The 27,063-nt window shown below is 43.9% G+C and overlaps 2 protein-coding genes across 5 annotated transcripts; one reads left to right on the plus strand and one right to left on the minus strand.

Annotated features, from left to right (window-relative positions):
- Positions 1-1,851: 1,851 nt before the first annotated feature.
- On the minus strand, positions 1,852-10,472 carry LOC115572933 (protein zyg-11 homolog). Of its 4 annotated transcripts, none has more exons than XM_030403452.1 (14): positions 10,265-10,472; positions 9,504-9,669; positions 8,375-9,174; positions 8,033-8,173; positions 7,211-7,387; positions 6,900-6,964; positions 6,518-6,617; positions 6,236-6,286; positions 5,658-5,819; positions 4,438-4,485; positions 3,961-4,161; positions 3,816-3,887; positions 3,305-3,402; positions 1,852-2,193 (listed from the first exon to the last, which is right to left on the minus strand). In XM_030403452.1, the coding sequence occupies exons 1-14, from the start codon at positions 10,265-10,267 to the stop codon at positions 2,151-2,153; spliced, it is 2,127 nt and encodes a 708-aa protein (XP_030259312.1). In that variant the 5' UTR covers positions 10,268-10,472; the 3' UTR covers positions 1,852-2,150. The 4 variants fall into 4 exon arrangements, with proteins under 4 accessions (XP_030259312.1, XP_030259314.1, XP_030259311.1 ...); XM_030403454.1 differs by having other exon boundaries at positions 3,816-3,868; positions 4,066-4,161; positions 10,265-10,471; XM_030403451.1 differs by having other exon boundaries at positions 3,816-3,868; positions 5,658-5,816; positions 10,265-10,470.
- LOC115572934 (angiopoietin-related protein 1-like) lies at positions 9,551-27,003 on the plus strand. The gene is made up of 6 exons (XM_030403455.1): positions 9,551-9,686; positions 12,369-12,661; positions 16,469-17,301; positions 19,785-19,978; positions 21,104-21,374; positions 22,545-27,003. The coding sequence occupies exons 3-6, from the start codon at positions 16,506-16,508 to the stop codon at positions 22,730-22,732; spliced, it is 1,449 nt and encodes a 482-aa protein (XP_030259315.1). The 5' UTR covers positions 9,551-9,686; positions 12,369-12,661; positions 16,469-16,505; the 3' UTR covers positions 22,733-27,003.
- The last annotated feature ends 60 nt before the right edge of the window (positions 27,004-27,063 follow it).

The following is a 27,063-nucleotide window of genomic DNA, read 5'->3' on the forward strand; positions in this document are numbered from 1 at the left end:
CAGATTTGAAAGAAATTACAGATTTGACATTATACCATCTGTTGTAATGCAGAGATATCTGCTGAAGTTAGCATGCTAACCAGCTTGCCCTGGCTCGTAGCCTACCAGTCCAAAGCTCCAGTGCTAGTGGTGTAAACACCAACACTCCCCTGGTGAGCTTCTGGTCTGAGCTGCTAGCTGCACAGCTGAATGAGCTAATGCGCTAACTGTAGCTTTAGACCGGAATGTAGTTAGTGTTCATTAACATTAGGGTTTTACTTCTGGGGATAACACCTACGCTTACAAACCATGACAGATGCTAACTGCTAGGCTGTCCTACAAAAATGCGCTTTTTCCACTTTGTTTACAGTCTTTATTTAAGTTAACCTGCAGCTGGACAAAATGTAATCTTGTTTGGTCCATCAAGTTCTTTTTTTTTTTCATACTATTTCTGGGCTGTTAGCAGTTGCTAGCTACCAGTAGCTGTGACGTAGTGACAAGACACAGTCCGGCACATAACCTCTGGTTTTAACAACTTTACACGTTTTTACACCAGTTAAACGTGTTGATCGGTGAGCTTTTAACATGCTGGTAGGCAGATTTGGTCACAGCTCAACAGTGGCTAGCTGTTTCACCATGTTTTCCAGTCTTCATGACAAGCTAAGCTAACTGGCTGCAGGCTGTAACCTCATATGCAGCGCACAAACACGAATGTGGTGTTATTCTTACATCCTCACCCTCGGCAGGAAAGTAAGGAGGCACTTTTCCTTCTGTTACCTTCCTGTTTTTCCTTCTCTGTTTATTTGACAGTCTTTCTGTCTTGTGTGTCACTTTAATATTGATGGACTGTTTGAGCCACGGACAGACCTTTAAGACCTGATTAAGGCAATGCACACCACTATTACCCTTTGGCTCTTCTGTTACTCGTAACCTTACCTCCTCACATGCTACATTTTCCACACACACACACACGACTGAAACTAACGCAGACTCACCATGCACGCTATAGAATAACCTACAGCCTGGAGCCTGGAGCCTGGAAAACAGTGGCATTTTCCCACACTTCTTCATGACCTGAACGCCGCACCATGTTCACTACAGGGCCCTTGACCTTTGATTGCACATGCCTGCCACTTTCAGATTAATGTTCAGGGGTTAAAATGCTGACCCTGGATCGGCGTGCGCAGCCCTTTTTCTAACATATAGCCTACCACTGGCAAGAAGATGACTCACCTGGCTGAATCACAAGCACGCAAAGCCATATCCTATTTAGTAGAGCCCTTCTGAATTCCTTTGGGGGATTTAAAAATGTGAATCAAGGGGATTTGACACTTAAAAGTTGAACGTAGTGGTACAACTCAAATATTCATGCGAGGCTGTTAATCCACTTTTCAAAAGGAATTATTAATAGAGCAACTTAGAATAGACTCCGCTGATGCCTACGAGCAGTTCTGTCTTCCAGCTGTGTTACATAAAATATAATGAATTCAGAATCTAGGATACCGGGGGAAAGAGGAAGACAGAAAGAGAGGAAGAGAGGAGAGATAACTTAAAGCCCTACTGCTTTGTAATGAAGACCTCGCTACAGACAGAAACACAGAAGGTTCAGGCTGCTTTGGTGTTTTGCTATTCACCATGTATGATCTTAAAATACAAACATCGAATGACTGAATGTTTTACACAAACAGATCTTCAGGGCAATGCAACCCTGAAGCAACAGTACCAAAGCACCATCTAGTGACAAGTCTTGGTGCCATGCATTATTCACAACACAAGATTTGCTCTCAAACTTTTTTTAAGGTCGACATGTTCAACTTTAACAACTCTCCAGAGTGGTTAAAATTTTAGTTTTAAGACAAACAAAATCAACAGTTTAATGACATAAATAATGTACCCGTTACATCAAACGTACAGCACATCATTTATTCTATTAAAATTTTATTCCAAGACGACCGACATGAGCTGTCGGTGCTTTTAATATCTGTAACCTCGCATCTACCACATTTGAATTGCAGCACAAAGACAGTAAATCAATCAATTCTTTGCTCTTTCGTCAAGAGTTTTGAGGCCCCGTGTCACCCCCGTGTTGCTCCAGCATACGCAGGATGCTGTCTGACAGTCCTTTAATGTCGCCGTGTGTGTCGGGATGTGCAGCCAAAGCCTTCAGAAGTTCAGTCACGCCCTCCTTCTCCAGCATGCTGCTGTAATGTGAAGCTGGAGGATAGAGAGAAGACGGGATAAGAGCAGAACAGAGAGGAATGGGAGATTAGTGTGATCGACCCAACCGCCTCTTAACTTTAGATATTCTGGAGAGTTCTATATGAATCGATTTTATTTCACATATGGTGCAGTGTTTGCATCACATGTAAAATGATTAAAGAATAACAGTCATTTTACATCAAAATGGGTTCTGTGGAGTGCTGCAACTAATCATTCATTTCATTATTGGTTAATCTGCAGATTAGTAAATTAAACATTTAGTCTAAAAATGACTGTCAATCCCAGTTTCTTGAAGGTAACGTCTGTAAGTGTCTTGTTTTTTCCAATTAGCAGTTCAAAACCAAACAATATTCATCTATTATGATAAAAAATGGAGAAAAGCAAGAATCCAGACATCTGAGAGTCTGACAACATGTATGCATGCAAAATTACTTTACCAACTCAAGGATGACCGGGGTGGGAGGAACGAATGCTTAGTGTTGGTAAGTAGATTTCAGAGCCTGTACTGTCTTATTTCTACTGGAGTAAAGATTGTGTGTACTTTTTGCCACCTCTGATTGCTCATCAAAATCGGCTACTTAAAGAGGTTCAATATGTAAGAATTAGCCAGCTCAGAACACCAGGGCAGTGTCGGCTTTTACAACGCTAGCACAGGAGTTTGGACTGGGACAGACTGGGGCTAACTGGTTAGCATGCTAACTGAAGGAGATTTCCCTGCAACACGATATAGAGACATCCTAACTTCAAAACCGTTATTTCTTCACAGTCTGTTAATAGTTTTAGTTAATTTTTTTTCAAATGTTGTCTACTGAAATTCTTACATATCACACATATGCAAAGCAATAGGTCCACATTTTGAAAAAACATGCTTATTAACTTTTTTATTTCCAAGAGATAAATGAAAAGATAGCTACACTTAAACAACTAAATGAACATTATAAAGTATGTTTTCCTTCCGATTTACTGATAACTTATTAGTTCTGGTGATGTATTATGCACAGTACTGTCTGACAAATTGATCTAAATATCTATATATCCATATATCCAATATTGAACTACAAATCCACCCATGTGCTCCCCACAGTTGTCTCTAAGTGTGTCTTACCGTTTTGACTGCAGACCAGATGAATGGCCCAGACTGCCCACAGCTGCACTCCTGACGGCTGACCAGTCTGAAGCAGAGGGTAGAATGGATGGAATGACCTGAAACGTGGACACGAGGAGACAGAACACTGAGATTAAATAATATATTTTACAGTCACTTTTTGCTATTTTTTGGTTTGTTTTGTACTTAAAAGCATCGATGAAATCCAAGGAATTTAAACTTATTTATTGCTCTCTTGATGATTGTCTGGGCTTACTTTAGCACTCATTATATCCAAACAAAAATAAACCTATAAGGCAATTACAATTGAATCTACATGGTGTTTCAACCCATGCAGGCATTGTATACATCAAATCTAAAACAGCTCGGCAGAATGTTATGTAAGGGAGAATGTAGGATGCCTCATTGATGGGGAACAATTGGAATAAAGTGTTATGCAACATGTACTGTAGCTTACATTAAAGATATTCCTCTACAAAGCTCTCTCTCTGGTTTGGCCAGTTCCTCTCACCTGTAGGAGACCATTTCTCTCTCCAGTTGTGTCCACGTCATTATGGAAGCATGCTGCAAAGACAGAAAGACACTTTAAAAAAGGGGGAATTGTTGAATGCAAACCTTCACCTCTCTCTCTCTCACACACACACACACACACACACCAGTTGCTTCAGTATGGCAGTGAGGAGCTCAGCGCTCAGCGTCCAGGCCTCGGGTCTGGAGGCGAGCTGTGCCAGGATCCCCCCTGCAAAGTAACGGACCCCCACCTCCACCTGGGAGTCCTGCAGCAGGCCGAGGATGTGCTCCAGCAGGTTCTCCTCAAACAGGTCATCCTGTAGCACCTCCACCTCCGCTATGTTGTTCTACAACACACATGATAGCAATGGTTTAATTTTATTCCCGTTGGTCAAACAATGGGGACAATACGAGCATAATTAACAGAACTCCCAAAGTCAGATGGTGCCTGATGTCACAGGATTGAGCTATGAATGTGGGAACGACTGCAAAAAGAAAATGAGCATAAGCTGTAAACACTGCAATCACTTTTTGGTTACACAAGCTGTAAACAAACAGGCACCTACTCAAATAACACATTCTGACCTAATAAGAGCACATATACAAACACATAATGAACTCACCAGCAGGCCAAGAACTTTCTGCTCAATGGAAGGTTCACCGTAGTAGGACTGCAATGCAGAAAAAAGTGGGACAACAGCAAGGGAAAAATGTTTGTGTGTACTGGACTTTTCAGAACTAGTATCAACATGTGTTCTTAGTGATCCGATCACAAGTGGACAGCTGTATGTACAGGTGTGAACACCCCCAAGACGCACTGAGGAAACATTTGAAACCAATCCCTCAGACCAGGTGCTCTGGGACGCATGTGACCACATTCTTTCAGCAGTGTTGTGGACTTGTGTCCTGGGCCACATCGGAGGACCACCTACTAAACTGACGTCTTCCCAGAACAACATAAAAAAGCTTCAACAACAATCAAAGCGGATTAAATGCTCTCTGATTTCCAACTAGTTTGTGTAAATAACGTGTTTGGGGTCTCTTAACATGCTGATGGTAGAAGAACACACCATATGTTTCAACCAACCGTTGAACCAGTAACAACAACAAAAAACACAAATAGCGTGATTATAAGAGTTGTTGCATGAGAGGAAACTTACAAACTTTGTGAAACGGCTAAAACAAATTCTAAATCGTTGGTGCCTTATTGTTAATTCGCCATTAAAAGCAAAACATCAAGAGGTTTCTCTCCTTGCCAGAAGTGTCTGTTTGCCACGCCATCTCTGTAGCAGCCTGTCTGTCTTTAGTGTGCCGTCTGCTTCCATGTCTGAAGTGCGTCGTGTTGCCCGACAGCTGTTTCAATTCATTTCACCATTTACACCAAATGTATTAAAGACTATAACATATTGACAGTAAACTGGTGTCAACTTTTACAAATACGGTAACTAACAAAAACTACTACTTTGACGCCTTTTGAGAAAGTTGCCAGACTCCTTTAAAAAAAATGCTGTCTGCAAGACATTCTTAACTCTTTGGGCCTTCTTGTTAATGTGCAAACATTACACTTGGAAGATATTTCCTGCTTTGTGTAAAAAAAAAATGTTCAGTTTGTTCCAGTGATGTAGGTGTATATTTGCATACAGAGCGGGGGAAGTGAGATCTGACCACAAGTGACCACTCGAGACTCATTAAATGCCAGGTGTGAACTGACGGAGCTAAAGATCACTCGGATCACTCAGAATGCATGTTGATAGCAAATGTGAGCAGCCTCTATGTGAGCCTTCGTGTGGGTGCATTTCTGTATCAAGGTGTCTATCATGGTATTTTTCAGGGACTCTTCTACCTCCAGAACCTCCTCGTACAGCTCCATGCCCTTGCACTCGATGAAATTGCGAGCGGCGGTGGGCATTTCATCTGTCAGGTTCCACAGAGCGCTCAGGGCGAACTTCAGAGTGGAGTCCACCACTCCAACCATGGCTTTCTGCTGCACGATAGCCAGCAGCTGCTGTGAGACACAAGAGGATGATAGATGGAATGTCAAAGACAAGACGGCCAAACATGAAAAGAGAACGTAAACTGTTGTAAATACATTCGCAGGTATTGAATTCAAATGTTGGATTCAATTGTTTATGTATTAATAAGTGGCACCAGACATACAAAATCTTCAGCTTGGAGAGAAGCCTGATTACAGCCACAAAGAGAGAAAGAGAGCGGTGATTGAATAAGGGAGTAACAGTAAACGGAGAAGGACGAGTGCGGGGGGCAATGAGGTGACAGTGTGTAAAGTGTATACAGTGGGTGGGTAATGGAAAACATAGCAGGTGAGAAAGACAGAGAGAACTAGAAATACACTCGTGCCTATCTGGTGCTAAGCCGGGGACGTTGGGTAAGTTGGAAACTAAATACTAAGTGTGAATGCACCTTCATAATAGAGACGTCCTCGCTGAGCTGAGCAGTCTCCTCAGTCGACAGCTGTAAATAAAACAAAAAGATGAGTGCTTCTTTGAATTCTAAATGTCAAACTAGAACAAAAAGTGCCATTATCGCGAAAAAATTGGCCCACTTAACTGGACTAAATTCAAGCATAAAGCTTCAACTAGTGTCACAGAGGTGCAGGAGGGGATGGAGGTGCGGGGCGACTAACAGGTGCCATACTATTTCCCTGCAGCACGCTAATGCACAGTAAGCGAGCAGTGTCTTGACCTTGGCCACCAGAATGGAGATGACAGCCACAGCCATCCTCTGAAGAATGGGATCCTCATGCCTGCTCAGCCAGTTAATCACCAGCATGGCTGCTAAATACCTGAACCATGATCACAGCGTGGATATAAGGAATACAGTATTATAAAAAATATGCCAGCGGTGTACAGACAAGCCTTGGGAAAATGTGCGTTCAGGTCAGCGCTTTGACATCTGGAAGGACTATTTCTTTTGGCGCTTACATTTCAAGAGAAAATAATTTTAGCTGGATCACAATTTGCTGGAAAAACATCGCAGTGCCACTCTATGAGTGCACTGATTATCTTGGCTAATGCATAGCCTCAGGCTCATACGTCATATTGGAACAGTGAGAAAGTATACTTACTTGTCAAAAGGGACATCCTGAAGGATGTAGTCACTGCAGAGTGCCAGCAGGCAGTTCTTTTGCACCTGGAGAGATGGAAACAGTTCATGGATTAAAGAACTGGAGAGGGAAATTAGTGGGTTCATGCGTGTATGAGGTAATATAAAGTAACTACAGTCTGAAAGGAAGAAAATGGAACAAATTTGAGGTCAGAATTTGAATGACAAGCCAGCTGGTAGCAGCAGAACCGCTCTGTGCCACATTCTGCTGTTGTGTAACTACATGATATCATTATGGATCTGTAATCGGAGACACTGAGAATGTCGCCTGACCTGCTGGTGGTTGGGGAAGGTCTTCATGGCGTACAGCAACTGGTTGACAGTGGAGCTGAGCAGGCTGATGGGCATTGCCTCCGCCAGGTCCCGAGTGGTCAGGTTGAACACACACGCTGTGGCCACCAGGTGGACGTGCAGGGAGGTGGGGTGGCTCTGCATCCCGCCCAGCACCAGCTACAGGAAACAGCAGTCAGAGTCATGTGTGTTTCAGGCTAAAAAAAACTGACTGTTGTTGGGACAGTCCAGAGAAGGATGGATATCTCCACCTACCATCCGGGTGTCTTGTTTACCAATCAGCCGCTTCACTGAAACTCCATCAGTAAAGGACAGTGATGGGACAGGGAATCTCCCACATATTATTAGTGTGTAATCCTCCCACCTCCTAGGACTACACACCAAGCCAGCTGTGAGGTTGCATTGTACTATTCATCTGTAAGGCTCGGCTAGAAACTGCCTCTTCACCTCCTTGTTCTGATCACATCTAAATACTGTTATTAAAATGTCAGGTTCGAAGGACATTGTAACTTTGGCTGCAGAAGGAATGGGCGACAGACACTACTAAACTCAAATATCTCATTCATTCCTGTTATCTCTTTCCTTTTTTAGACTTTAACATCATAGCCGATCATTTTGATTGCTACTTCAATCTGTGGAAGCAACAACATTTAAAACAGAAATATGTACATTTCTGTGTGTCTTTTTTCAGATAATCTAGACTTTTTTCTGAAAAAAAAAAAAAACTGATTCGTAGATCATTAAAATAGTTGGCGAACACCAGACTGATGCTTCACAGAGCAGACACAATGCTAACGGGAGCACCTTTAGCATATCAGGTCGTGGTGTGTCAATGTCGGTGATGAGATTGTAGAGATGGATGAGGGCCTCTCGTGTGAAACACTCGCGGTCTCTGTACCTTCTCAGGGCCTCACACACCTGGTTCTCATTAGCCTCTCCAGTTACCTGAACACACACACAGCACATCAGCACTGTCAGAGAGACAGAAAATGCAGCAGCCACATTCAGTATATACAGAAACAGAGCCTCAGACAAATGAGAAACGTATGTTAGAGTCAAGCTCATATGTCTACCCATAATGCCCTCTCTGATGTCCTGACATGTCACAAACTATAGAATGACATAAACTCTGTCATAGGTCCTTACTTTCAGATTTTTCTGTGAGGTAAGGACATCACTGGAGCTAGCCCCGGTGGCTAGCAGGCCCATGAACACCAGTCCAGCTCTGGCCTCCACGAACGCTCTGACTGCTGCTTCGGTTATTCTCTTCCGTCCAGAGATATCTAGAGAAACGAGCGTAGGGAGGACCTGGGGAATCCCCTCCAGAAGCTGCCGCACTGTCTCGTCCCCATCTCTCCCGTCACTGTCATCAGAAGTTATATGGTCATCTGAAAAGTCTAGATGCCTGAGAGCATGAAGCTGGCTGAAGACAAAGAACAACCCGGTTGGCGACATATCCAGCTGCCGCAACCTGTGGGCAATCAGAGATTTCAGGGTGCTCTTGCAATCAAGGAGTGCAGTAAGCTTTGAGACGACAGTGCAGGAGATATCCAGGCTCTCCAGCTGAGGGAGAGAGCAGACGTCCTCAAGGACAGCATCGGTCAGGTCTGTGTTGGCGAGGCTGAGTGTCCTCAAGCCCTGCAGGGAGCTGAAGCCCACATGGGTCCCTCCATCCTCCATAAGAGACTCCCAGTCCAGATGGAGCCCATTGAGGGACAGCCTCTGCAGGCTGGATCTGCACTCCAGGTTGGATGCCAGGCCTGAGACGATGTCAGCCCCAGTGAGGCCCCCAGAGACCCAGGAGGCATCTAGTTCCTGGAGCCGATGAGGGCAGAGGGCCAGGCGAAAAGCTTCTGCAGACACTGGACAGAAGCGGATGGAGGCTCGGCGCAGGCGGAGCTCTTCGCAGTTGCGGAAAATCCCAACAGTTGTGTCATTCAGGATGCCTTGTAGAGAGAAGCAGACAGAGGGACGTTGTAGGAAAAGTAGCATCAGTTTAGCCACATTGATGTTTGTGGAATAGACTTTTCCCACCGTGTGAGCCAGGCAGAGTACAGCGTGAACTCATAAATCATATGATGACAGGGTGAGTTGAGGATAATTCTGACCTCATAGTTAACTTTTGTTTATACAAGCAGTTGCGTGCTTTAAGAATCATAACTAACTGAAGATCACGGGTGAGTCACATTTATCGTGGTGCGATAACTCGCATCAGAACTGCCATCGCTTGGGAGATATTTATGTTGTCCGTGCTTTTCCTGTCCTCCTGACCTACCTTTAGTTCCCATCTTACGCAGTAGCTGGTCAACCACCTCCTGTGGGAAGAGCAGGGCCCAGCTGAGGCACATGGAGCCGTCTGCTCGCCTGCTGCACAGAGCGTCCAGGCTGCAGCACACCTGAGTCAAGCAGAGGTCACTCAGGGCCTCCGGGCCCTCGGCATCCTGCAACACATTAACAGGTAATGAGAAGAGTCATGCAACTAGATAAAAATTTAACACAATATAATGAAGGCATGTTATAGGGTCAGTTCACCCAAATCATAGAGAAAACATTACACTGAGTATATTGAACCTGCATTCATTTGGATGTTAAGAAAACTAGCATAATGAAAACAACAGTTAAATAAATAATAATTCTGTGTTGTACATGATGTCATATATCTATCAAGTGACATCCAACACACGTGTTAGAGGTTTTTGTTTATCTTTTAATGCTCACATTGAAGATACGTGAAGGAATACAGAATATGCCCTGACATTTGTCTCGCAGGCTTCTTTCTCAGGGGCTCGTGAGACCCACAGTGACACAGGATCTCTGGTCTAATTTTATCCGCAACAGATGAGGCACTGCTCACAAGTAAAGCCCGTTTAAATCACCTAATCCAACCTGTCTCCGCAGGCCAGCGTGGGCAAAAGCGACTCCTTGCTTGCTCAGTCGCACAGCGCGGTGGGTGTAACAAACGCGTCCGTTAACACGAAGCTCACGACAACAAAACAACCAGCAACATGTTACAAAAGGGGACTGGGTCACACTCACCATGCTTAAAAAAGTAAACAGTCGACGGGACTGTGAAGAAATAACAGTGACGCGACGCTCAGAAAATGTCTAAACTTAAACTAAAATACGCCATTGTTTCAAATCCGTTATCTACCCCCAAAACCAAAATAAAAGTTCGGAAATCTTCTGTTTTGATAAACAGTCGCTGCTGACGACCGTCGAATATCAACTGTCACCGGCCGACGCTTCCTATTGGTCAGTCTGCCTGACGTCAGAGGGATTGTTTGGAGGTATGCTTGCTCGCTCATTCATGCTACATCTATCTATCTATCTATCTACTGTACTTTCAATTAACTTTTTTTTACTTCAAGTTCATTTGATTTGTTGCCAATCATAATTAAAATTATATATAAAAAAGAAATTACCCACAATATGTAAATAGCAAACCTTGTATATAAAATAAAAAAAGATAATCAATGAATAAATAAGAAATAGGTCATCAAAGTTATCTAGTAATCTAGTGTAAATAGAATGGGGTTAATACAAAAAGCCATTAGTCTATAGATATTAACGACAATAACAAAAAGGGGGATGGACGATAAGTATGTTATGGTACAAGTACACTTGAATGTCTTTGTATCTAACTGCTATCTAGGCCACTAAGATTTCCCTTTCTTGCACATTCATACAGATAGTGCCCAGGATAAAATCAGTGGACCTGCAACTACTGTGAAGGTGGAGGTGGTAATAAACTTGTTTAGCCACAAGGAGGGGCTCACACAGAGAGACAGATTTTTAACATGTTCAAACCAGCTCATGTTATAGTGATATGTGGAGCTGCAATACTAAACAATTAATCCTTAAATGCAACACAAAATAATTTTTGCACATGAGAAAATATACATTATCTGCAGTTATCTGGAACTTTCAAAGGGGCAGGGGTCAAAATGAAATGAGGGCACCTCATCCGGTTTTAAAAAAAGACACAATCAGCACTTAAAACAGAGAAAAGTTTAGAGTATTTGTCCACCATCCCCTGTTGTCTACATGAATTATGAGTTTATTGTAAGATGTCTGTAGAGGTGAAAGTATCCCATGTTTCACTTACTGTGTCACAAGTCAGAAAATGAAGCTATTTTTCTTTCTTTCTCATCCCTTTCTCCCCTCAGGTTTATCTTGGGACCCCTCAGCTGTGCCTGACCCCACGGTTGGGTAACGCTGATCTGTGCTGCGTCTTGCGTCACAAAATGTGGTGCAGATAAAGATTTTCCAAGGCATGGATTGAATTAGCACAAAATGTGTTCGGCTTCCTCCGAACACATGGTCCTCTATACATGATTTATTTAAATTGGATGACCTATATTATATACAACTGACCACCTAGGAGACACACACACTCTCATACATATGCGAGTCACACACATACACACACATGCGCTCCTTCATTATGAATGTCCTGCCTCAATTGCTCATAAGCAAATTCTGTCCACCCACATGCCAAAGTATTTCTCCCCACGCAGAGAATCCCCATGCATCAAAGCTTGTGCTTCCTCTTCAATCCAAAACATTTAGCCGAGGGGCGTTCTTTTTTGTCTGCAAAGCCCTCTGCATATTGTCCTCATAACCAAATAAACACAGCTGCCAATGGCTCTGGGATCGCCGCAAGAGACACACTCACATCCCTTATACGGAGCAAACACAAGAGGAACGCTCACATTAAAAAAAAAAAACAATAAAAAAAACCAGACCCTCCATTTGGTACGCTAAAGCTACTGGATCACCAGAATGACTTAGTCATTAGATCAGGGCTGATGGGAAGCAGCTTTGTGAGGAGGAATAAGTCGACTATGATGAATTGGCAGTTAAAAAGATGAAGCTGACAGACTGTGTGAGAGAAAGAAACGAAGAGTTTATGAGCCAGTCATCAGTTTCTACAAGACAAATAGCGCATGTGTGTAAGGAGACAGTATAGCGTTGTAAACAACACCTAAAGGGACTTAAATGTTGACAGCTTGATGGATTTTGAGTGTCTCCACCGCTCCTGCTGACTCCCAGCCCAGTCCGATTCAGCACTTAGTTTTTCATTCGTGGTGAAACCTTATATCAGGAGGAGCCTGACTTTTTTCTTTCCCAAACTTTACAGAGGGAAGAAGGCAGGGCCGAGCCTTCCCTCTGCCCGAGCAACTACAGGGAAATCACACCATCGGCCTCCCTCTTTTCTCTACATGGACCACCCTCCACTGTTCTCCTAGCGGACGGTGTTCGCTTGTGCCACAGCTGTATGCAGGAGGCCCGCGCTCTCAATGAGAGCAGAGACAGAGGGAGACTGAGAGCGAGAGGAGGAGAATGGAGAGCATGAACCTGTGGGAGAAACACAACTGAGACATCAAGCCGGGTCTTACCTGCACCTCCTGGACCGCTGACACACTCACACAGGTAAGATCAGCATTTTCAGGTTCATCAGGTTATTTATGCCCAGATCAAAATGTGTATGATTTTCATGCTTTAGAAAAGTTTCATACCGTTGAAACTTTGACATCATTGTGATAAATAGAATAAAGTAGAGATGATACAGAACAGCCAGAAGTCAGATTGGGGTTCCTCTGGACATCTGAGACTTTTTATAAATAACAATGGAGTGGCTGTAAAATGCAGACATTAAAAGAAGCCATTTGACTATTTTAAAGAAATGTATATAATTCCAGATGTACATCTGGTTTAAATCCCCCTGATCATATTCACCATGTAGGCCACAAAGATTATGCGTCCTATCATCCCCTTCAGCAGACAGACATAATCAGCGGCACCATCAGAATAACTTGTGGGCTAATTGGCAGAGTCCTAGAAGTCTGCTGGCTCAGAGCAATACGCCACAACAAAGATAGACTGGAAAACTCGGAGTTTCTGACTGGCAATATGTTCATGCTGTATGTTGAAACAAAGTTGGAGAGAAAAGTAGGTGACGTGACTGTGGCTGCAGAGGGTTCTGATGTAAATCAAAATCTTTAAATTGGGGAGCTGTATGAGCTCAGTGGCACCACTTAGAGTCAGTGGGCCGATTGGCAGCGTCCTCATGTTCCCCTGGGCTGGGAGAACCAGCCACCGCAAAGTTTGACCTGAATGGTTTGCAGGGGACTGCATTAATATAGATGAGGCGGTCGGGATCTGGTCAGGTCTGGCTCTGAGGGAGGAGAGGGGAAAATAAGTCAACAAAAAAACACGGCTGCTGCGGCTGACTTGACGAAGACCAGCAGGGTGTCAAAGACGGAGAGGAACCTGGCGGTAATAACTGCCGATGGGATTCACAGCCCTGGCTGAGGAGCCTCTGTGTAAACACTGTCACTCCTGTCAGGGCCAGGGCCTGTGAGATTCATATTGTGGTGTTGGAGACGTGCAGACGGGCCAATTGCTGAGACCGAGCTATTGAAGGGGGATGACCTGTGATTACGGAAAAGATGGGGGGGAAAAAAAAAAAAGTCCTCTCCGTGTAATAATAACTAACTGACAGAGCCGAGGTGTTTCTGAGCTTTGACACATGGCCCATTTTCCTTAAAGTGCCTTTTTTCTCTGACATCAGATGGTTCATGATCCGCGACAGCTCTAGCTTGACATGTTCAAGCTAAGATGAAGGCTTTGTGGCATTCTCATGTGCCGCTGAATTTTAAACAGTTATTAAAAACTAATGTTGGCTCAGACACTTTCTTCCTTTCTTCAATAAGTCATTGTGCCTTATGAGAAGACCAAAACTTGTTTTAATATATTTCCCCTGAGTCAAGCATGTTTTTCCCCCCTTTAACAAAGATAAAGGAGTACTATTCTGCTACAGCAGCAGTTTGAGCCTAGGTAATGCCCTGGGATCTGTCCCATTAGCTGTGGTCAGGGCTCTTCAGTGCAACTAAACATCAAGAGGAGACCACAGAAATGAATCAAAGCACCCGCTGACTCTGTCTTGGATTGATTTAATTCTGCTCCCTTGGCATGTGTTGAAATCCTGCTCAGATTTGTTTTGATGAGCTCCATCGTGAAGTGTAGCCCTGTCAGAAGTGTTCGGTGACGGTTGCTTAACCTCCTTTGGCCACATCCGCCAGACTTCTGCCTTCTGGTTGGATTTGGTCCGGCTGCCGAAATTGGGCCCAACACCGACTCCGCTTCCAGATCCAAGCCTCGCTATTGAATATGGAGGGAGGATTCTTTCACTTAGCATGCATTTCTGAACGTCACCCACCACTGTTCCATTCGTTGTGCTGTCACAACCAATAAGATCAAAACACAATCCAAAAATAGACTCCAGAATACATTACTTACAAATCAGGGATTCCTGCTCCCCCTGCTGCTCCCCAAACACATCAGTTTATTTTATTCCTCACCAGAATTCAAATATATCTGCTTGTTCCAGCCAGGCAGAAATGGCAGAAGTCAAAATGAGTCGGCGAGGCTCGATGATAACCACCTGCTGACTTCTACCATTCTGCTCACTACTGATACGCGCTGTTCTACACCTCATGATTCCATCAATGACTGACAGCGAATGCAATCCCATTAGAGAAATACTTGCAGTCCCATCAATGGCGGCATAAAACTCAGTGCTTTTACCAAATATTTTCATTTTCAGTGAAGACATTTTTACAAATCCACCGCTGTGGGTCAGTTTCATGGAAGGTCTGAGACTACAGATCTGAGGGAATATGAAAAACAGATCCCGGCACACACCCAGACACCTGATACAGATGTGGTAAGGGCGGTAATGAAAGAGAGCCCATGAGACCAAATATTGAAAATATGAGTTACCATAACAGATTTGTTAGCGGGTAGGTGGGTGGCACCACTGTTACTCCACCACAAGCGCACCAGAAGGTGTTGCACATCTTGCCAAGGGCAGGACTGTCTGCTGGACTGGATGTGTGAAAGCAGCTGTGCCGTTGCCACAGTCTGTTCGTTTTCTCTTTACATTTTAATGCTCATTTACTTCACAATTAAGCAGGGCTCCAGCATTAAGCCTTGACTGGAGGCTCTCCTCTGTACCATGCCAACAGATGCTCCTTGGCTATGGGAGACTTGCAGGCACAGCGGTTGTAATGGATTATATTGGATTAGAGGAGTTAAGAAAACATACGGCAGGAAACTGAACCAGAAGTGCAAAATGAGTGGCAACAGAAAGGAAACGTCTTTATAAATACTTGGACCAATTTAAACAGCAAGCCCGGTGACATTGAGTGTTTTCCCTCTTGTCAACAAAGCCAAAGTTAACAAGTATTGTCTGTGTAGCCAAGACCTGATATAGAATTTCATCCTCCAGGCCAGACAGCAGAACTGTGCTGCTGTCCAAGAACTACTGGAAACCCACTGACTTACACTGTTGCACTGGGTCACATCTTCCGTTGTTATCAGGAGCATGTAGTTTATATTGAATCCGTTCCATGCTGCACAGTCTGCCTCTATTAGTAATCTTTCCTAAGAACTACATCGTTCAGCTGTTTTAAGACATTACAGGACTAAGTGTCTACAGCCAAGCTCACAGCTCAGAGAGGTTTGACTTTCTGCACAGAGGTGCTTTAAGCTTAGGCTACAAACTACGCTTCTAAAATCAGCATGCTAACGTGCGCTACAGTGGCCATGCGGACATGGTGATATCTAGGAGGCATAATGTTTGACATGTTCACCAACATATTTGCATGCTAACATTTGAGAATTACCCATGGCGTGGGCACCAACTATGTGGTGGGCACCAGCGTGGAAAGGCACCCTAGAGGGCGCTTTGTCCTGTTTTATCTGCCATTGGTGCATCTAAAACAGTGGTGTCAAACTGATCCAGTAAAGGGCCGTGTGGCTGCAGGTTTTCATTCCAACCAAGCAAGAACACACCTGATTTGGATCAGGTGTGTTCTTGCTTGGTTGGAATGAAAACCTGCAGCCACACGGCCCTTTACTGGATCAGTTTGACACCACTGATCTAAAAGGACACCTTCGCAGTTTTGTTTTTCAAACATGGGGACCAAAGTGGTGAAACCATTGATTGACGGATCGACATTCAAGTCGCTCGCCTTACCAAAACTTAAATCTAATATGCGTGACTGATTTTCAAGATACACATTTTCAGGAAGAAGTTATGAATTTGGGGCTGAGTGCCAAATACAGGAGAGGGAAAGTGAGACACCCTAATACATTGTTGATTTTGATCTTCTTATGAGAACATCAACATTTTCCTTTGGTAAAACAGTCTGCACTTGTCTTTCCTTTATATAGATCTTTCGCTTTTTGGGTGATAAAGAGAGGAGGAACCATGGGACCCGGAGCCTGGCGCCTGTTTATTCTGTTTGGCCTGTCCTTGTGGAGCAACAGCCAAGCCCTCACCAAGCACCCTATCCTCTCCCGGATCCGAAGAGCTCCAGAGGCCAATGGTGAAGCCAAGAAGTGCTCCTACACCTTCCTGGTCCCTGAGCAAAAGATCACGGGACCCATCTGTGCCGCCCGTGGTTATTCAACCGACAAGGACCGAGTGACACGGCTGGACGTGGCTGCCGTGCGAGACCTCCTTTCAAAGCAGCGTCGAGAGATGGAGACCTTGAGGCTGGTGGTGGATGTGGACGGCAACTTGGTGAACGAGATGAAGCTGTTGAGGAAAGAGAGCAGGAACATGAACTCCCGAGTGACCCAGCTCTACATGCAGCTGCTGCACGAAATCATCAGGAAGAGGGACAACTCACTGGAGCTAGCGCAACTGGAGACACGCGTCCTCAACGCCACCACTGAGTCATTGCGCTTGGCTTCCAGGTACAGGGAACTGGAGGCCAAATACGCAGCCCTGTCTGCGGTAGTGAACAACCAGTCAGTCCTGATTGGGGCTCTGGAGGAGCGTTGCATGCAGGTCTACAGTCGAAGGCATGAGCAGCCACCCTTGGGACCTCCACTTGTGCAGGTGGTGCCTGAGAACATTCCTGTTAATGTGCCACGTTTCACCAATGAGATCCAGAGGGACAACACCCGAGCCTTTGGGAGGGGCTCTCGCTCTGGGCCGTCACCCACAGGTGGCACCCTGGAAGTCCAGAAACCTCCACAGAGAAACTTCAGTGCTGAAGGTGAGTGAAAGACTGGGTTAAGGCTCACATATGCTCCCATACTTCCGAAAATAGATCCCGGCCACTCCATTTTTAAAACGTCTTGCTCCTGTCCTGTGGTCATGTCTCGCTTGAACGATTGGTTACACTGCCACACTGCCCGCTAGGACTACCGGAAGTACTGCTCCGCTGGTCTGCATGGGTGTTCCGTGCCTATCCTTATCTATCGTTGAGCATAAATGAGCCTTTAGCGAGTCGTCCGTCTACCCATCCATTCCATTATTAATTTTCATTCATTTATTCAGTGCATCAGTCACGAGTCAGTCATGCTAAAATTCCTAGCAGTCAAGACTTTGCAGGCCAAGCATAACAAAATAACAATCACCGACTGAACAGAGCTGCAGGTGGGCCGGCAAAGGTGAAAGATTTGCAAATTCAGCTGGAACTCTGCTCCGCGCTCAACCGAAAGAACACAAACCAGGATGGAAATAAAAATGTTGTAACGTCTCAACCGAGGCAGGGGACTTAAAGTAAAGCACAGAAAGACCTAACCAGCGCGATTCTGCTCATCAACAGAAATTCCTGACACATTTAGATCGCCCTCGCCCAAGAATAATAAAGTGTGCTGGATTTCGGCGCAGCTGTGTATGAAAATGATCCTTTACAAGACTGTTCCATCACATGGGAGACGTAGACAAAACCCAGGCCGGCGTGATAGGCTCCTGCTAAACCACAAAGCAGAGGCACTTCTGGTATACTTCATGGGATGAATGGACTATATCTTTACATCATCATTATTAGTGTTATTATTATATTATCGGCCTGGAGAGGGTTACTCACTCTTTAAATAAACTCACTGCCACATGTGTTTTTAATTAACAAACTCATGAGAATGTCGAATTACGTTGAAAAAAGGCAAATGTTGGTTCCTTAAAGAGAGGGTTAACAACATCTATTTTGGTTTTTTGACCTCAAAAGCACTTTTGTATTAAAGTTGCTTAATTTGCCTCACTTTTCTCCGCTGTTCTGGGAGGACACAGTAAACACGTATATCTTTGCAGGCCTAGATAAATGTGTTTTATATTACCCTGTCTACTTGTGTGTGTGTGTGTGTGTGTGCTCGTGTGTGTGTGTGTTTTTCCCTGTTTACTGTTTTTTCCTACTTATTTTTGCCTTCGGTCAGACAGTGACTTCAGTGTTCCTCATCGTGTAAACTCAAGGCGCTTACATTATTGTCTCAGGGCTCTTCTTTCACATATGCAGCAGTTCTCCCCAAGACATGCAAACACACTTTAATGTGTAAAATGGAGACCAGAATCAGACTTTCTGTCGTATATTTAATCAAATACATATTTTTATGCCGTAGATATGTGTACAATAAAAAAAAGAAAACCAACATGATATAACAACAAGACAACAGTAGCGGCTGCACCCAGGTCTGACGGAGGGCCTCTAAGGCTAACCTTAGCTAAAGCTCATTTACAGACTATTTGCATAATAAAAAGAATACTTGTGATGCTCCAGAAACTTATAATTTAGATTGCTATACCACAAAAATGAGGTTAATGGCAAAAACTTAATCAAGGTTCAAGGTTCAAGGTGTACTTTATTGTCAAAGATGGATGGATATAATGCAGTACCAGATTATGTAGGTGTGCTAAATGCTAAAAAGCCAAGCTAAAGCCTATTTCTTTTAGTCCCAGAAACTGCTGTTCAATAAATTAGAAGGTCCCCTCAGTTTGTTTTTGTCTGCGTTCCCACCACAGTTTAAGACAAAGATTAGGTAGATTAGACTGCTGAAGTCAATTTTGTGCATGACGACAAGAATGAAGACTCCATAATCTGTTGTTTGCTTTATTCTATAACCCCATGTTGAAGCACGATGGACAATAAACATTTGCGGCTGCAGACTGTTAAAAAAGATGGCTTAAATAAAAATGCTGGAAGGACTCAAACAATGAGAAATATTCAGCATTCCCCAGCTTCAAAGTTCCTAACTTTCGGAAAGTACTATCAATCAACCACAGACATTTTGTTGGTTGTACCAGGAACTTCATTCAGACCCTGGTCCCTGCGATGGCAATGTCCTCCAAAGAATCTTGGGGAAAATGGGTTTCAAAATATCTCAGTATTTGGTATATGTCCCATTTTACTTTAATGATATGCTGGCATGGGCTGCAAAACCTGATGATTAATGTCATCCATGCATGATTTGACAGAATCAAAATCATTTGACGAGCTTCTTGTGACGTCACAAAATGTTTGACTGTCTCAGTCTCAATCAAGTTCACTGGGGTTGAGATCAGGTGACTGGAGGAAAGTCCATGACCGTCAGGACTTCTTGTTCTTCCTAGGTCTTTAAGTATTTCCTGCAAAGCTGTGAGGTGTGTTTAGGCTCATTAACCTGCTGGTCTCTGACATTTTTGACCCTGCTGTACCTTGTCACACACCTTCTCTGTCTTTCTTTACCACCTATCTCCATCTCTTATTGTTCTTTCCTTCAGGCCCGTTCAGAGACTGTCTCGACGCGCAGGAAGCCGGCCAAAGCACCAGCGGCATGTACCTGATCAAGCCAGACGAAACAGAGAGGCCGGTGCAGGTCTGGTGTGAACAGGATATAGACAACGGGGGCTGGACCGTGATCCAGAGCAGGAAAGACGGATCCGTTAACTTCTTCAGGAATTGGGATAACTACAAGGTGATGACAATGGCACTTCCCCTGCCCTGTCCGTCTTAGTTTTCTCTCTCTTCTACTGAGCCAACCTGAACATTTGGGTCATCCAGAGACAACAGGGGTGCCGTTATATGACCCATCTAGAGGAACCATCTGGGGTCTCTGGGACTATTTCCTGGGCCAGAATCCTTGTGTTTTTACTCACTGTAGATTATAACGCCCTGTCAGCGGCGCTATTTGTCCAAGGTTATTCAGTTTGAGATTCCCATTATGAAATATTAGATGGCCTACTAGGAAGGTATGTTCCACAGCTCAATCTGCAGGCGTTTCTTTCCAAAACCACTGCCACTATGGTGCCTTCCTGGATGGATGGCTGGTTGGCTTACTCCACCACACCGTATAGACCCTCTCATCAAAGCTCTGTGAGAATGAGACGGAGTATATCGCTGCTGGCAGCCCCGCCGATCCAGTGTTCCATTCAGCCCGGCCAGGCTTGTGCATGTGTAACTGGAAGCTAAATTGCCCTCTTCAACATTGATTTGCCTCTGCGCTCTCCCACAAAGCCACCACATGTACACACACACACACAGCACCAGAAAGGAGGCCACGGACTGAAACTCTACATCATTCATCATCTGCTGGCTCACACAGCTAATCCACATTCGCAAAACCTCAACCCTCCTCTACCAAGCGAAGTGTTCTGGAGGCACATGGCCAGACGTAGATTGCTTGCGGTTCCCCGACACAAGCGCCCAGGCCAGTTTGGCCATTAGCCGTGATCCAAGAGATCTGTGGGGGTTTGAGCGATGAACCGGCATCCTGAAGATGGATGCGTATATTCCTGCGTAAACTCTACAACGTGTCCTACGTAGGAATTTCAAAGACAGTGCGGCACTCTTTTGACACAGTGGTTTCTCTTTTGAAGGTTCACAGCTTGTCTTAACTACAGAACCGTGACCGAAAACGTCATCAAAAAGGGAAAATTGCCATTTGTTGTGTCAGAATACCACAGCCTCAGTCACGAGGAGGTTTTATGTTCCTAAACAATCCTCGTGTTTCTAAACTCCTCAGGCTGCCACATTAAAAACAATGCGCATTACTTTCTGTAAATCTTCCTGTAACCTTCCTTTTAATCTTCCTTTGACTCAGAGCGGCTTTGGCAACATAGACGGGGAATACTGGCTCGGCCTGGAAAGCATCTACAAGCTGGGGAGGCAGGGGGACTACAAGCTGCTGGTGGAGCTGGAAGACTGGATGGGCAAGAAGGTCTACGCTCAGTACAGCAGCTTCCACCTGGAGCCCGAGAGCGAGAGTTACCGCCTGCGGCTGGGAACCTACCAGGGCAACGCCGGGGACTCCCTGACTAGTCACAACGGCAAACAGTTCACTACTCTGGATCGCGACAAGGACGCCTTCTCAGGTAGAGGAACACAGGGTCACCTTTAAAGTGCATCACGATATTTTATTGCTTCTCTTAATATTGTAACCTTGGAATTATAATGTGCTTTATGATATGAGGGTTTTGAGTTTTTCCATCCTATATAACCAAACATGGTTCTGTTTTATTGGTCAAAATCCGACACCCACAGGGAAACACATTTCTCAGACTGGTGGCTCGCAAATCAGTCCTACATCACCTGGAAGCTTATGACTTAAAAGCAGGTCTCTCACATCACACACAGAATAAATAGTCTTGATGACCTGCTGGAAGCAAAAATGATTGCCAGACATTGCCCCGGGTTTTCTGTTCATTGCTGTGAGTGTATCAACGCTTCGAAGCTAGCACGTAGCTTTGTGATAACAAAACAATATGGAGCTTAGCAGCCTACATTTTTTCCAAAATTGATGTGACTTTGTGCCAACCAGAACTCCGTTTTGATTTGTATATGCAATCCCAGACGAAAGGGACATAAATATTATTAACCGTATCCATGTCAAGCCGGAGGCGGCAGAGGTGTTGGTAGCAAACGGAAAGCTGTGGCCGTATCCCAATCCACACACTCACAGAGTGACTCACAGACTTTGAGGAGTGTTCCCGGAAAGTCTGCAAGGGCTGCGAAGGTAGTCCAAGTATCATCATCATCAAATCAGTGCATGGGGGCTCTCTCACAGACCTACTGAGCTGCTTAGCGGACACTTCTACACAAGTCTGCATGTCGGCAGACTTTGCAGGATTTACCCACACTGCATATTATGCTGTAATTTTCAACAGATGCTCTCATGGGGAAGCCTGAAAACATAAAAAAAATATATGATAATCCAGATGATTGTATTCTTCCTCTCTACTTAAATCACTCACTTCATTAAAGGTCCACTTTGTTAAAAAGTTAACTTTTGAGTCTCATTCCGAGTTTGTCATATACTGATGCTTGGGGATAGCGACCGACCCGACTTACAATCCCAGAGTGTCAATATTTGGCATGTTAGGATTCAGACTCAAAAGTCAGCCTTACAAAGTGGCCCTTTAGAGGGGACATTGGAGTTGGGCCAATGATTCTGAAGACAACATCAAAAGTGTGTCTTTGTATAATCCTCTTTGTGAAAAGGACCCGTCCTCATGTAGCTAATCATTCTTGTTTCCCCATTACAGGTAACTGTGCCCATTTCCATAAAGGGGGCTGGTGGTACAACGCCTGCGGCCAAGCCAATCTTAACGGTGTCTGGTACACCGGAGGTGTCTACCGCAGCAAATTCCAAGATGGCATATTCTGGGCTGACTACGGTGGGGGCTTCTACTCTATGAAGACTGTCCGTATGCTGATCAGGCCCATAGACTGAGGAGATACTTTAAGTCAGGTTGGTCCACGGGCGACTGTGGAGGCCAGGGCAAACTTGAACCTCATTCTTAATTGTGACCGGACAGTACATCAGCAACTGGTCGATCCTACGTAACAGAACTGCACCAGTGGAGATTACCAACCATCAGTATTGACTTGTGCCGCCTCCTGTAACGAACATGGACTCTAAACATTGCTCTCTTTATATTGTAATAGATGCACACATAGAGGGAATCAGAGGACACGACTATTTATAGTAAGCCATACAGCTCCTTTAACCAGCAAATACATGTGACGGTGAAGGGAATTTTCAAGAATCGCTGCCAAAACTATGCAGCTCAATGATGCAAGCTTTCTATCTGATTAAGAGACCGCAATGTTTTCCTCATTAATAGGTCACCCCATGGAGAGGAGGCGCCACGTCCTTACAGAACTTTTGGTATCGATTACACTTATAAGCTACAGCGTCATAGATCCTGAATGCAGCTCCTACCTCGCCAAGATAAACATGTGGGGAAACTTTCATACATGGTAATCAACTTGCGCTGTTGGAAGCTGGAAAATACATTTCATTGAGACCTATATAGTTGTATTTAGACTCTGTATCCACGTCTAGATCGGGAAAGGCCTTAATGAAATGGAAAGAGCGAGTATGTCTTATGTACATTTGATTATACAAAAACTGTACTGATATTATTATTGCTCCCTACACTTAAAATGACCTGTACTGCATGTTAAACTACTTTGTCCGCGTGCAGATGACCAGAAACGATAATTTATGTGCACAATTAACTTATCATAACAGTGAAAAGGGCCAGGTGTCCTGAGGGAGCAGTAAATGATCCGACAGAAAATAGAGCTTAATTTCCTCCACTGTGTACATGACAATCATTCTCGAAAGTGTGCTTGCACGTATGGAAATTGCTGTTATATGTTTTTCTCATTTATGTGTTGATTAAATTTCAGTATGACTCTCGAGAAGAAAAAAAAAAAAAAAGAATTGTTGGGAGAGAAAGAGAGAGAGAGAGAAAGATGGAATTACGTTTTGTTTTGAGTGGTTTCCGAGCATGAAAAAATATGCCGACCAAGCGTGTTGAGAGTTCGAGGCAATGGCACAGACAACGAGAAACACATTGCTGAAAGCCAGACAGGATGGAGAAAGAAAGACAGAGGAGAGAGGAGGGGATGAACCGGGCTGGAATAGTTCCAAATTTCCAAGTTATTTTCTACCCCTTTTCCTTTTAAATCAGAGAAATTTACATTCTTTCCAAACAAAAAGTGCTCGAACTGTATGTTTTCATTAAAAAGATCTTTCATGGACAGAGTCACGGCTGCCTCTACTCTGTAATCACCAGTATGGAAGGAAAGCAGCATCTTTTTTGGGGGGGAAACCATCGCAGAGGAAAGGGGAGCCGGGTGGGGGGTGAAGTGGTGGGTCTGCTTTCAACAACAGCGCTGTATCCAAAAGCCGTTTGGTCTCGAGCCCAAAAATAGACTCTCATATTGTGCTGTATTTTCTCGCTGACCACAGTGGCCCTCACACCCATCTCTTTAACCAACTTTTATACAGCAGCCGAACACAAAGCCGGATAACTGGACATGGAGACATGTTTATGAACATGTAAAGACAGGGGCGTCTCGTAAAAAATGGCCATTATAAAATTAAAATAAAACAGCAGTTAAAGCTGGAACATAATGAGTCACCATACTAGGCGGAACAATATTACACAACTAAGAGTCAATAAACTGAGAACATTTAAGGTCACGTCAGGGGGACAGCTCGTTCATTCTGATTCAAAGGAACTCATCTCTTTCATTTGCCATGTGGATTTACACTGTTTACCAAGACATAAATAGAACATGGCTTGTTAGTTTTTTGGCTTTGTTAAGATTACAAGCACATTCCAAACTTATCTTTTTCTGCGGGACCTCCAGATGAAATATTGTTGTTTGATTCAAAACGGATACAGTAAATCTTTTAGGGAGGACGCGCCAGAGAACATTTTCCGACTGAAGTTATTAAGCACAAATCCGTTTAAGGGTAATGAGAGTTCTCCAGAATGGACGTGACAGTGTGCGCTCTGTGTCGGCCTGGAACGGTCACGAGGAGACGGATGAATACACTGCGGAGACGTCTCGTTTCAAGTGATAACACATTTCTGTAGATGAGTGGGTGCGGGCACGTCATCAGTTCACAGTCTGGCTCGCGACCTGAACTGCATGACTCCTGTTCACTGTCTATTCTTTGTGTTCCAACAAAGCACACCCTCGTGTGTCTGTTTCCTGAAGGTAAACCCTCCATTAATACAGATTGTGTTTACGTGCAAATCTGTGTTTGATTGCAAAGAAGTTGTTTGACGTTTTGGCCACTTCGCTTATCAAATTGGCACTCAATAAATTCAAACTCAGAATTTTAATATTTACAGTGTTAATGAGGTAATAATACAAACCCACAATTATTTATCATATTTTCAATAAACGCGCTGTTCTCGGTGGACAATAAGGTTCCCAGAACACTATTTGAAGCTAGAAAGGTGGCAGGGTCCGCCACATATAAACCAAGTAAAACAGTGTGAAACTGTGTTGCCCTTTAAGGTCAGTTTGTTTATTCAGTTCATTCTGTCATGAAAACAAAGAGAGTGTGTGTGTTTAGTTCGTTTAAGCATAAACAATCAGTCGGTTAAGATTTTTCTCTTCTGGTTAAAATGTCTTTCCCTAAACTACAGAGTGCTCCTTAAAACCTTTATTGGTTAAGGGATAAGAAGATCCACTCATCTCACGGTTGTACCGTAAGATATAAAGCCACAGCCTCAAGGCAATTAGCTTAGCACAGCAACTTCAAAGATATCTATGCTCATGCTCTAAGATTGGATTTGTGTTTGATATTCCTTTAAATACATACAAATGGGAGACAGATGAATTGTTAAATCAATGAAAGATACCACTCTCATGTCTGTATGATAAAGTGAGCAGCTTACGTTAGCACAGGGGTCTCATACTGCCCCCTCCCCCTCAATCCGGCCCCCACTCTGATGCTGGTATAATACAGCCTTTTTTTTTGAAGTAGACTCGTCACAGGAAATGCAATGTTTTCATTTAGCGCCGCTGTTGTTCATCAAAACTGAGTCTACGGAGCAAAACAGTGGCCGTTTTCGGCATTTGTTAGACAGCCGATCAGTTTTCCCTCACTTGGACCTGGCACTTAAAGGAACGGGAGACGACACTTTTACGCTTAGTTTGATTTACGTTACGCCCCCAAAACACAACCATGACACCAAGATTATCCGCAGTTTAACCGACAAATGGATTGGACTAGCCCTTAACGCTCTTGCACTGTCTGCTTTAGACCATGCACCGTAGACCGTCTGAATAGGACCCAAAATGTAATTTTGCAACACCTTTGTTGTTCTCATCAGTCTGGCCCGAACTGATGCATGAGCCTTCAGCACTTCCCGTTTCCTCTCTGCAACTCTGCTCTGATGAGATGCCTCTGTCAGTTTGAAATTGCAGTGTCGGCCACTGGACTATTTTTTTTTTTTTTTACCAGAGCAACGTTGGGAGCAATAGGCAAGTAATACAGTTGGTGCATGCCCGGCTAGCAAGTAACAACGAAAACGCATCCAAACACGAGGTCAGTCCTATGTCCCAAATTTCTAAGATTTTTCTTCAAATTAGGCCCTTTGTTTCCACATTTCTAGGACATTTTCAAAATTAGGTTTTGTGTTCCTACATTTCCCTTCAATTTAAGCCCTATCCTCCCACAAGCTTTTTTGGAAGCATTTTACAATAAATGAATGAATGAATGAATGAGCAATTGGTTAGGGGTTAGGGTTAGGGTAAATTTATGAAAAAGTAAATGTGGGAACTGTGGGAACATAGGGCCTCATTTTGAAAAACATCTTAGAAATGTGGGAACATAGGCACGCTCCCACTAACATGGCAAGCCTAGCGCATGGTTTAAAGAACCTTTTTTGCATGAAAAAAAGATTTGCACTGTTAAAACTGTGCAAACATATGTGTACTTATGTTTGCATTCATTTGGTTAGATATGAAGGAAATATGAGCATGAGTGCTGCCAGGTGTCTGACAAAAAATTGAAGCAAAAGTGTAGATCATTTGCTAGTTCAGTGCAAGGTTTCAATAAGTTATTTAACAGTGAGGAAACAAGCTCTGCACTAACCGTAAAAAACTAATAATGTAAAAATGTATATGTGTGTATACATTTTTGTATCATCACATTAATAAGTGAAATAAAAGCAAAGTTTTCAGAAATACTGCGTTGTCTTGTTGTACTTGAAGGCTGTAGTGGCCCTCCTGTGAGCTGACAATCCC

The sequence above is a fragment of the Sparus aurata genome, chromosome 21 (assembly GCF_900880675.1).
Source record: "Sparus aurata chromosome 21, fSpaAur1.1, whole genome shotgun sequence".
Taxonomy (NCBI): Eukaryota; Metazoa; Chordata; class Actinopteri; order Spariformes; family Sparidae; genus Sparus; species Sparus aurata.

Bases quoted from the DNA above. Each gene is read 5' to 3' on its own strand.
- LOC115572933 (XM_030403450.1), bottom strand. The intron at 9,175-9,503 runs GTAGGTCAGGAG...TCTCTCTACAAG, and splicing joins GCGTAAGATGGGAACTAAAG to GCATCCTGAATGACACAACT. The intron at 3,869-3,960 runs GTGTGTGTGTGT...CTGTCTTTGCAG, and splicing joins CTGCCATACTGAAGCAACTG to CATGCTTCCATAATGACGTG.
- LOC115572934 (XM_030403455.1), top strand. From the start codon at position 16,506: ATGGGACCCGGAGCCTGGCGCCTGTTTATTCTGTTTGGCCTGTCCTTG. The intron at 17,302-19,784 runs GTGAGTGAAAGA...TCTTTCCTTCAG, and splicing joins GAGAAACTTCAGTGCTGAAG to GCCCGTTCAGAGACTGTCTC. The intron at 21,375-22,544 runs GTAGAGGAACAC...TCCCCATTACAG, and splicing joins CGACAAGGACGCCTTCTCAG to GTAACTGTGCCCATTTCCAT.